The 11,673-nt window shown below is 53.6% G+C and overlaps 1 protein-coding gene across 1 annotated transcript in view; it reads right to left on the bottom strand.

Annotated features, from left to right (window-relative positions):
* The window catches only part of INSR (insulin receptor), a 137,942-nt gene extending 134,225 nt beyond the window's left edge, over positions 1 to 3,717 (bottom strand). Inside the window, 1 exon segment of the mRNA XM_048496934.1 lies at positions 3,569 to 3,717. Coding sequence (XP_048352891.1) covers positions 3,569 to 3,668 — 100 coding nt within the window. The 5' untranslated portion in view covers positions 3,669 to 3,717.
* Between the last annotated feature and the right edge of the window lie 7,956 nt (positions 3,718 to 11,673).

Consider the following 11,673-nt stretch of genomic DNA (forward strand, 5'->3'; position numbering starts at 1 on the left):
ATCTTGCATCTACCAGGTTTTCATCCTGCTTTTCCCCCCCGTGGGACTCAGGGCAGCAACACAGTGGAACTTTCCTCTTTCCCTCACCTTCACAAAGACCCCATCAGGCTAAGCTGAGTGAGCGAGACTGATACAAGTGCGCCCAATAAGAACACAAGAACAAGCCAGCTGGATCAGATCAGAGTCCATCTAGTCCAGCACTCTGCTACTCGCAGTGCCTTTGGGAGCTCACATGCAGGATGTGAAAGCAAGGGCCTTCTGCGGCTGTTGCTCCCAAGCACCTGGACTGTTAAGGCATTTGCAATCTCAGATCAAAGAGGATCAAGATTGGTAGCCATAGATCGACTTCTCCTCCATCAATCTGTCCAAGTCCCTTTTAAAGCTATCCAGGTTAGTGGCCATCACCACCTCCTGAGGCAGCATATTCCAAACACCAATCACACGTTGCGTGAAGAAGTGTTTCCTTTTATTGGTCCTAATTCTTCCCCCCAGCATTTTCAATGCATGCCCCCTGGTTCTAGTATTGTGAGAAAGAGAGAAACATTTCTCTGTCGACATTTTCTACCCCATGCATAATTTTATAGACTTCAATCCTATCCCCCCTCAGACATCTCCTCTCCAAACTAAAGAGTCCCAAACGCTGCAGCCTCTCCTCATGAGCTTTACAGCTGAGCGGAAATTCGAACCTGGGTCTGACTGACATGACTCTTTCATTCAGAGAGCCAGTACGGTGTCGTGGTGAGACTCTCAGAATAGTCCCCAACCTAGTGCCCGTGGGCACCACGCTACCTGCCGGGCTCTGCAGAGTTCTGAAAACATTGCTCTTGATAGCAGATACCACTGCAGCAGCACAAGGATCTTCAGTGTGTGAGCAAAGGTTAGCTACAGCAGTCATTTTGTGGCTGGCTCAGCTTCCCGGACCAGCCATTTAGTGGAAGTTGTTTCCGTGGCTCTGTGCCCACCATGCAGTGCCAGAATTCCACAGGAGCCTGCAGGGTCAAAAAGGTTGAGGACCCCCTGAATTAGGATTTGGGAGAACCACGATCAACAGTCTAAGCTGCCTCACAGTTGCTGATATGAGGGTAAAATGGAGGAGTGGGCGACAGCGTTGTAAGCAGTTGCTTGGGATCCCTGTTGAGGGCAAAGTGCAAGCCTAACCCTAACCCTTGTGCTGCTCACAGGTTTGTAAACTGCAATTTCACTTATTTGCAGTGTGATCATGTGATAGAGTCTCCGGCCTGTTTTTACTCCCATAAGTGCCATAATTGCAATTATCACATCATTACATTTTGTTGGGAATTTCTGTCACACGGAAGCAACAGAATCCTACTTTCCAATGCCCGGGGATTCTGTTTGTAGGGATCCCAGGAACACATCCCCTTGAAGGGTGATGGGTCTACAGTAAACACAGAGAAAGAGGGCGGCGAAAATACACCCCGTGTATAGCCCTGGAGCAGTGATGGCGAACCTTTTTAAGACCGAGTGCCCAAATTGCAACCCAAAACCCACTTATTTATCGCAAAGCGCCAACACGGCAATTTAACCTGAATACTAAGGATTTAGTTTAGAAAAAAAAGTTGACTCCAACTCCAAAGTTGGCTACTCAAGAGTAAGCTTGGTGAAGCAACCGTGCAACACTTCCAACTGGTGAATCACGACCCTAGGACGGTTTACTCAGAAGCAAGCCCCATTGCCAGCAACTGGGATTACTCAGAAGCAAGCCCATGCCAGCCTAGATGTGTGTGTGTGGAGGGTAATTTTCCACCCCCACATGATGAAATCTGTGTGCATGCGTGCCCACAGAGAGGGCTTTGAGTGCCACCTCTGGCACCCATGCCATAGGTTCGCCATCACTGCCCTAGAGTTAGAAGGGTACATATAGGCCATTAGTTCAACCCCCTTCCTGAAGACCTCCAGCAAGGGAGAGCCCAGTTTCCAGACTCCTTTTGCCACTGAGAAATTTCTCCTCCAGCTCACCTGGAAGAGGCCCACTGGGTCTGATCTCACCCTTTCAAGTGGCAAAGAAGCAGTTCTGGCTTTCTTCCAGGCAGCTTTCTTCATGCACTGGAGGAGCCCGGCTGCACATCCACCCACCCCCAACTTGCTTTTCAGCTCTCCCTTCGGCAGAGTCTGGTTGTTTTCCAGACCCCAAAACTGCTTCCTCCCCTTCCTGGGAGCCCTTTCCAACTTGCCCCGACTGCCAATCTTTTCTTCAAGAGGAGCTGTCCGTAGCTACTTCCCAACTAGCCCAACATATCGCCAACTTTTCTTCTGTTGTAGAACCAAAATTAAGCAACAGGAAAAGACACAAGTGGGTTTAAATTTTTTTTTTTAAAGCCTATAGGCAACCTGACCTTCGGGGCGTTGGGGACGTTTCCAGGCTGTATGGCCATGATCCAGTAGCATTTTCTCCTAGAGAAAATTTAGGGAAGGTTTTAAAAAAATGGATTTTACCGGGCGCCTTGACTTTGATTTAATTTTGTATTAACTGCTGTTTTAAAGGGTTTTTTTTAAAGGGGATTAGTAATCTATCTATATTGGAATTTAATTGTTTAGTTTTAATTGTATTTAGTTGTACTATGATTTGACTTGTTGTACACCGCCCAGAGCCCTTCGGGGACAGGGCAGTATATAAAACTAAACAAACAAACAAACAAACAAACAAACAAATAAATAGAACACAGCCATACAGTCCGGAAACACAATACCCCCGTGAAATCATGATAACCTGGTCTTCCACAAACTTTTCCTGAGCCCCCCCCCCCAAGGGCCACATTATGGGCCGCCCCACAGCAGCCGCCGCCACCGCCTAGGTAGCAGCAGGTAAAGGGAGGGCCAGCGAAGGTGCTCAGAGCTGCAACACTTTCCCCAAACTTTTCCCCCAACTGGCCGGCTCTCAGCTGTCGTGCAGCTGGCAGCTCTGCCAGATCCCAGCAAGCACAGAGGTTTCCCCCACATGATCCCAGGTGGGCGACTGGCCCACAGAACGCAGCCAACCCCAACCCCACCCCCACAACAAACACACACACACACGCCAGCTGCATGCATTACACAAGGGACCTGGTAACAAGGGGGGGGGGGGAGAGCCTGTTACCTGTGCAGATCACCTGTGCAGAGGTTTCCACCACCACAAGCCTGGTGGAGCCACAGCCGGTCTGGCTGGAGAGGGAAACCCCTGCAGAGGCCCCGGGGGCTCACCTGGAGGACCCACCTGGGGGCGAAGGCAGGAGCTGCCCCGCCCCTCCCTGAAACCAAGAAGCCCCCAAAGAAGAAGGCGGGGAGGGGGGGGGGTCTGGAGAAGACTGGCCGGAGCCCCTCCGCCCGCTGACCAGTGGCCCTGGGAGCAAGGGGGGCGGGGCGGCCCCCCACCCCCCCTGCAGAGCGGGCCAGGCACGACCCTGCTCGGCCGGACACCCCGTTCCCAGGTTCTCCCCTACTGCTCCCACTTGGGATCACAGGGGCTGCCCCAGCATGGATTGGCCACTTGGTCTGCCCAGGCGCCTCCCTCCCACCTCCCTGCAGGTGGAGGCCAGGCCGACCAGCAGCCCCCCCCTCAGGCATGGCTCACCCTCGGCCCGGCTCCAGGCGCCCAGCACGGCCAGGCCCCAGCAGGCCGCCACCGTCCACCACCACCAGCAGCAGCAGCGGAGGCGCCACGGCGGGCCCATGGCGGGCGGGCGGGCGGGCGGGCGAGAGGCCCCCTCAGGGCCGCGGGAGGCTTCGCGAGGCGGCGGCGGCGGCGGCTTGTTGCTGTGGGTGGGCAGGGCTTCTGGGGCCTCCACTGCTGCTCATGCCCAGAGGCAGCGGGCAGACGGGGGGGGGGCATATGATCCCACTGCTGCTCCCGCGAGGGCAGTCCGCACTCCAGCTGAACAGGCAGGCAGGCAGGCCGCCTCCGCCCTCCTCTCCTCCTCCTCCTCCTCCTCCTCCCGTCCAGTGAAGCGACGACGACGACAGAGACCGAGAGGGCGGGAGACACGAGCGCATATTGGGAGCCTGGGGGGGCAGAGGCGGCGGCTGCGGAGGCAGACCTTGGGGGGAGAGGCAGCATGAGGGAGGGGGAGGGGGGGGGAGGGAGAGAGGGAGGGGGAGTGGGTGGGTGGGGAGAGAGGAAAGGGGGGTGGGGAGAGGAGGGGGGAGGGGGGGGGAGAGAGGGAGAGGGGGAGGGGGAGAGGGCGGGGGGGAGGGGGGAGGGGGGGGTGGGTGGGTGGGGGAGAGGGGGGGGGGGGGAGGGGGGGGGGAGGGGGGAGGGGGGGGAGAGGGAGGAGTGGGTGCAGGTGGGGAGAGAGGAAAGGGGTGGGGGAGGAGAGGGGGGGGGGAGGGGAGACAGGGAGGGGGGGGCGGGGAAGGGGGGGTGGGGAGGGAGGGAGGGAGGTGGGTGCAGGTGGGTGGGGGGGGAAGGGAAAGAGGGGGGGTGGGGAGGAGGGGGAGGAGACAGGAGGGTGGGGAGAGAGGGAAGGGGGGGGTGGGGGAGAGGGGAGGGAGGAGGAGGGAGGTGGGTGGAGGTGGGGAGAGGAAGGAAAAGGGGGGGGGGGAGAGGGGGGGGGGAGGGAGGGGGGGGGAGAGTGGGTGGGTGGGAGAGAGGGAGAGGGGGAGAGGGGGGGGGGAGAGAGGGGGAGGGGGAGAGAGGGAGGGTGGGAGTAGAGAGGGAAGAGGGGGGTGGGGAGGGAGGGGGAGGTGGGTGGGTGGAGTGGGGAGAGAGAGGAAAGAGGGGTGCAGAGGGAGAGGAGGAGAGACAGGGGAGGGTGGGAGGAGAGGGAAGGGGTGGGAGAGAGGGGAGGGGAGGGAGGGGTGGGTGGAGTGGGAGAGAGAGGAAAGGGGGGGTGGGGAGGGGGGGAGGGAGGGGAGGGAGAGTGGGTGGAGTGGGGGGAGAGGAAAGGGGTGGGGAGAGGGGGGGGAGGGGAGACAGGGAGGGGTGGAGTGAGAGAGGGGAAAGGGGGTGGGGGGAGAGGGAGGGGAGAGTGGGTGCAGGTGGGTGGGGGGGGGAGGGGGGGGGTGGGTGGAGTGGGGAGAGGGTGAGGGAGGGAGGAGGGAGGGAGGAGGCGGGGAGAGAAGGGAGGGAGGCTGAGTGGCTGAGGGGTCCACTGGAGAACCTACTTGGACAGCCGACCTCCCCTTCCCAGCAGCAGCCGCCGCGGTGGGCGACTGGACCACAGAATGCACCCAACCCCATCCCCACAACACACAATGCACCAGCTACATGCATTACACAAGGGACCTGGTCACAAGGGGGGGGGGGGAGAGCTGAGCCCCATGGGGGGACTCCTCAGAGGGGCACAGAGAGAAACACACACGTGTGTGTACTGTTCCCTGAGCATGGCCAGGGCTCCCCACCCTATTTACCTGTCACCTCTCCAGAGACCAGCTGAAAGCTGCCTACGAGGCCAGAATGACACAACGCTAAACTCCCTAGAAAGAAACACAAGATGTATTGATATTAAAGTAAGCGATAAAGAAGCCAAGAACCTATTAGGCTTGTCCAACTTAAAATAATATCCACAGACACTCTGTAGAGGCTACGGAAGTCACGACATTAACAGCAAAAAAAAGGATAAGAACATAAGAACGAGCCAGCTGGATCAGACCAGAGCCCATCTGGTCCCAGCTCTCTGCTACTGCATGGTGGCCACCAGGTGCCATTGGGAGACTCACCTGCAAGGAGGTGAAAGCAATGGTATAAGAACATAAGAACGAGCCTGCTGGATCAGACCAGAGCCCATCTAGTCCAGCTCTCTGCTACTCGCAGTGGCCCCCCAGGTGCCATTGGGAGCTCACCTGCAGGAGGTGAAAGCAATGGCCTGCTGCTGCTGCTGCTCCTGAGCACCTGGTCTGTTAAGGCATTTACAATCTCAGATCAAAGAGGATCAAGATTGGTAGCCATAAATCAACTTCTCCTCCATCAATCTGTCCAAGCCCCTTTTAAAGCTATCCAGGTGAGTGTGCACCACCTCCTGTGGCAGCATATTCCAAACACCAATCACACATTGGAAGTGAAGAAGTGTTTCCTTTTAGTAGTCCTAATTCTCCCCAGCATTTTCAATGGATGCCCCTGGTTCTAGTATTGTGAGAGAGAGAAAATCTCTCTGTCAACATTTTCTACCCCATGCATAATTTTATAGACTTCAATCATATCCCCCCCTCAGAGTCTCCTCTCCAAATTAAAGAGTCCCAAACGCTGCAGCCTCTCCTCATAGGGAAGGTGCTCCAGTCCCTCAATCATCCTCGTTGCCCTTCTCTGCACTTTTTTCGATCTCTTCAATATCCTTTTTGATGGAACCCTTTATGTCCAATCAGGTGAAGAGAAATGTTTAGGCCTGGCTCCAAGATACACTAAAGTCGGCCTCCAGCAGGCCTCGAGGAGGAAGACGTTCCAAGAAGAGAGGCACTGCTGCTGAGAAAGTCCCGTCTTACTTCTGCAGAAAGTCCCGCCTTACTTCTGCAGAAAGCCCCACCTTACTTCTGCAGGTGGCAGCGGGATGGAAGAACGGGGCTTGGAAGGAGGATCATGATTGGCGCCGTTTCTACACTGAACCTCCGGCTATACTGAAAGGGCAACATTTCCAGTGTTATCAGTTCAAAAGGAGCATGGAGCACTGAAAACGTGAGCATTACAGAGGCAATTTGCTCTGTCTGCCCCCAGCTTTGGCTGAGCAAACCGGCAGTGGCCACCACTCCAAGCCATGGATGGCACCATGAGTGAGCTTGAGATACCAGTGAGATCACATAATAAGCACTCTCTGGTTCACCTAATACTATCAGATACCCAGAGTAATTCATGGTTCTCACTGATAGAGAGGAAGATCAAGAAGAAGAGAAGAGTTTGGATTTATATCCCCCCTTTCTCTCCTGCAGGTGACTCAAAGGGGCTTACAATCTCCTTGCCCCCCCCCCCCCCCCAACAAACACCCTGTGAGGTGGGTGGGGCTGAGAAAGCTCTGAAGAACTGTGATTAGCCCAAGGTCACCCAGCTGGCGTCTGTGTGGGAGTGCACAGGCTAATCTGAATTCCCCAGATAAGCCTCCACAGCTCAGAAGTGACGGAAGCGGGGAATCAAACCAGTTCCTCCAGATTAGATACCACGAGGCTCTTCACCTCCCTCGCCCACTGCTGCTCAAAATCAATTGGTATACCCTTGACTCCCTTCTACCTTTGCTTGTTCCAGAATCGTATAAATTATTAAAATCAAAATTGTTGGTGAGAGAATGGAACTATTTAACTCTGGCAGCGAGGAAAACTTGTTCTGTACATCCTCAATCTGCCACAACATAACAGAATGGCCTCCCATCTGTATCATCTGACCAATCCATATCAGAGAAGAGTTTTTCCACTCGCTCGCTTCAATGTTTTCCCTTCTGCCATGCTACGAGGTAGATATAACAATCTAGAAATGTGCAAAAGGGTGTGTTCATGCGATGCAAATCAATTAGAAACATTAACTCACCAATTATTCCGTTGTCCTAAATCGGCAAGTATTTGAATCAAATACTCTAGGTTGCTTTCCATGATAACCAACGAGCAGGATGAACTAAGCAGACTATTGTTCTTATTAAATAATTCTGATGCTACATTCTGTAAAATGGCTGCGAACTTTCTGCTGGAAATATTCCATAAGCAACAGTATGTATGAATTAACTTCATTTGTTAGATGTTGCAAGCTTGTATTTTGATGCGATTTAGATGTGATTTTATACTGTTTATGCCAAATAAAGGCTAAATCATAGGTGTCAAACTCATGGCCCTCCAGATGTTATGGACTACAGTTCCCATCATCCCCTGCCAGCATGATGCTGACAGGGGGGGATGATAGAGAACTATCAGTCAACTTTATCTGGAGAACCTGAGATTGTTTACCACAATAAATAGATATTACCAGTGAGATGCTGAGGGGAGAGAGAGGACCACCAGTCCCCCCCCCCTACTTTTACATACCGGCACACAAAGGCCCAAAGGGTTACTTATTCCTGGGAGCGTTGCCCACGGGGCTTGCTTTCTGCACTGTTCAGTAATTCTGGATATACAAGATCTGCCTCAAAAGGAGAGTTGAGAGCAGTGCGGCTCGCAGAGATCAACACACAAAGCAGTGCATGGCTACTGCGTGCCACCACACCAAACACAGAACCACATGATTTCCCTCCAGGCCCTGCCCTTTCACCCTTACAGCTCACCCACCCTGCAGGCCTCCCAGCAGTGGATGTTTCCAGGAGGGAATTACTTGTCAGCCTCACTAGGCAATGGAGAGGGGGGGCTCTGGCCCAGCGGGGGAGTATCTACTTGGCATGAAGGAGGCGCCAGGTTCTGTGCCCGCCAGCATCCCCTGTGAAAAGGATCAGGCGACAGGTAATGTGAAAGGGCTGCTGCCAGTGGGAGGAGACACAGGATGGACTCGCATGGTCTAACTAGGACAGTGGTGGCGAACCTCTGGCACGGGTGCCAGAGGTGGCACTCAGAGCCCTCTCTGTGGGCATGTGCAAACAAAATAACCCCCCCCTCCCACATCTAGGCTGGCCTGGGCCGCTGGGCTCGGTTATTAGCATTAAACCTAAACCTAGTTTTGGGGAAGCAGTGTAGGTAACCCTGATAAACGTATTTAAGAAGCCCCACTGATTTTTCATGCAAGAGCTAAAGCGGTCCTTTACCTGGGAGTAAGCTTCCGGTTGCAGGCAATGGGGGCTTGCTTCCGAGTAAAACTCCTCCTAGAGATGATGATTCCACCCGTTGGAAGAGTTGCACGGTTGCTTCAAAGCAGAGCCACTGACTACCACCAAGCTTACTCCCAAGTAATGCACGCCTCTGAGCCAACCGTTTTTTCTAAACTAAATCCTCAGTATTCAGGTTAAATTGCCCTGTTGGCACTTTGCGATAAATCAGTGGGTTTTTGGTTGCAGTTTGGGCACTCGGTCTCGAAAAGGTTCGCCATCACTGAACTAGGAGATGTTACTCGGTATGTGTTCACTTCCCCAGAAAGTGGGGTGGCAGCCACGCTGGAGAACGGTGCTCTTGAACATCACTGGTTGACCAAGCGCTGGGGTTATTCTCTCCTTCACCTGACAAGAGAAAATAGAGGCGGCCAGAAGACCTCCTCAACAGCACCTCTGGGACGAACCGTTGTGTTTGCTTCTCTCTGTAATGTCACAATTTGAAGCTGGTTTAACGGAGGGGCGTCCCAGCCAGCTCAGAATTTCAGCCCAGTCTCACTTGCTGAACTTGTCTACAAGCCTGCCCTGCTTATTATTTATGTACTTATTTCATCCATACCTTGCCTTTCAACCAAGTGGACACCTAAGTGGCTCACATCATTCCACTCTCCTCCATTTCATCCTCACAACAACCCTGTGAGGTAGATTAGGCTGAGGACCCAAGGCCACGTGGCAGTCTTCCACAGCATAGTGGAGATTCAAACCTGGACTTCCCAAATGCAGATGTTATGGACTACAATTCCCAATTGGCCATGCTGGCAGGGGCGGATGGGAATTGTAGTCCATAACATCTGGAGTGCCAAAGGTTCGCCACCATGGTGCTAGGCTGACACTCCAACCACTACACTACACTGGCTCTCAAATTTATCGCACACGGGACAGCTACTTTGTCCCATGTGGCCTTTGGCACGAGGCAGGAGTCCCTGGGACTCGACACTTTGAGAAGTTCCCAGGGAGGACGCTCGGCAGTCCCCTTCCTTTGCTGTCTCCTCCATCCCAAATGACGCCATTAGCACTCTCTAAATTCTCTGTTTGGGGCGGACAACAATTAGAATCTGCGCATGAGAATGATTCATTCCCTGTCTGGATGTTCCCACGAGGTAGGTCAGGCAGACGACAGCCTTACCGGACGCTTCGCTGAACGCCACAAACAAACTTTTTCCCTTTGTTTCGGAAGGTTTTCTCAGAGGACAACTTCTTCCAAACAAGGACAAAAGAGATTTCCTTTCCTTCGCTGATTTAACACCTTTCGGGGAAGGCGGAGGACGTCTCGTCCTATACTCGGTGTCCAAAACCACTTGCTGTTGCATTTCGCGTTAGCCTCAAAGCCGGTCACCAAAGATTCCTCAAATCAAATCCTAGGCCAGTGATGGCGAACCTATGGCACGGGTGCCAGTGGGGGCACTCAGAGCCCTCTCTGTGGGCACGCGTAAGCAGAGTGCCCCCTCCACACATCTAGGCTGGCCTGGGCTGCTGGGCTCGATTATTAGCATTAAGCATAAGACCTAGTTTTGAGGAAGCAGTGTAGGTAACCCTGTTAAGCGCTGTTAAACCCCACCAATTTTCATGTAAAGAACTAAAACGTGATCGCTTTGGTGGGGAGTAAGCTTCGGTTTGCTGGCAATGGGGCTTGCTTCTGAGTAAACCCTCCTAGGGTTGTGGTTCACTGTTGGAAGAGTTGCACGGTTGCTTCAAAGCAAAACCACCGACTACCACCAAGCTTACTCCTGAGTATATGCATACCGGAGCCAACCGTTTTTTCTAAAATTAAAACCTCAGTATTCCAGGTTAAATTGTTTATTATTTGGCACTTTGCGATAAATAAATGGGTTTGGGGTTGCAATTTGGGCACTTGGTTTTGAAAAGGTTCGCCATCACTGTCCTAGCCAGTGGCGGCGAACCTTTGGCACTCCAGATGTTATGGACTACAATTCCCATCAGCCCCTGCCAGCATGGCCAATTGGCCATGCTGGCAGGGCTAATAATAATCCATAACATCTATAGATCGCCATACCAGTGCGAGCTCTCCCTGGCTTGCTGCTAAAAATGTCAAATGCCGAAAGGGGACTGTTTGCCATCCTAACCGCACAGTGTCACCAAAAGTTGGTACAGGTCTACAAGAAAGCAGAAACCAAGCTGAAAGTTTTAAAATGCCATGCCCACTTGTGCAGCTCTGGTGGTCCCAATTGAATTATTTTTGTGTTTGAAATCATCCCGACTAGCCTGAAAATCTTGCACCGCAGTGTGCCAAACTAGAATACCAGATTGCCTGGAGACCAGGTTACTCAAAGCAGGAAGGGGCCCCCAGGTTTGTTGGCATCCTCGGCACTCTTTCTGCCCACCGCCCCCCCCCCCCAGCACAATTTTGGAAGCTCTCTTGGTGGGCCCTGGTAGCTCTTCCCTCGCACAGGATATCCTTGTCTGTCTCCAGCCGTCTTGAGAACGTGACCCTTCTCTGCTCCACAGGACGTCGGGCAAGTTCTCATCCTGCATCATGAGCCGTCTTGGCCCTTCCCTTCTGGCCTGGGTCACACAGGGCAAAGGGGGCCCAAGGCTTTCCTGGTAGCCTCTGGCCCTTGTAAACACTCCTTGTGCTGATCTGGGTGTGGTGGAGGGCCAAGGAGCCAAAGCAAACAGATTTGGCAGAGGGTCTATCAAGTCTGATGCCAGAACATGTTATGAGTGACCTCTCTCTCTCTCTCTCTCTCTGGAACCAGGAAGAAGAAGAAGAAGAGTTTGGATTTATATCCCCCCTTTCTCTCCTGCAGGAGACTCAAAGGGGCTGACAATCTCCTTGCCCTTCCCCAACAAACACCCAATGAGGTAGGTGGGTCTGAGAGAGCTCCGAGAAGCTGTGACTAGCCCCAGGTCACCCAGCTGGCGTGCGTGGGAGTGCCCAGGCTAATCTGAATTCCCCAGATAAGCCTCCACAGCTCAGGCGGCAGAGCTGGGAATCAAACCCGGTTCCTCCAGATTA

Source organism: Sphaerodactylus townsendi, linkage group LG05 (assembly GCF_021028975.2).
Source record: "Sphaerodactylus townsendi isolate TG3544 linkage group LG05, MPM_Stown_v2.3, whole genome shotgun sequence".
NCBI classification, from domain to species: domain Eukaryota; kingdom Metazoa; phylum Chordata; class Lepidosauria; order Squamata; family Sphaerodactylidae; genus Sphaerodactylus; species Sphaerodactylus townsendi.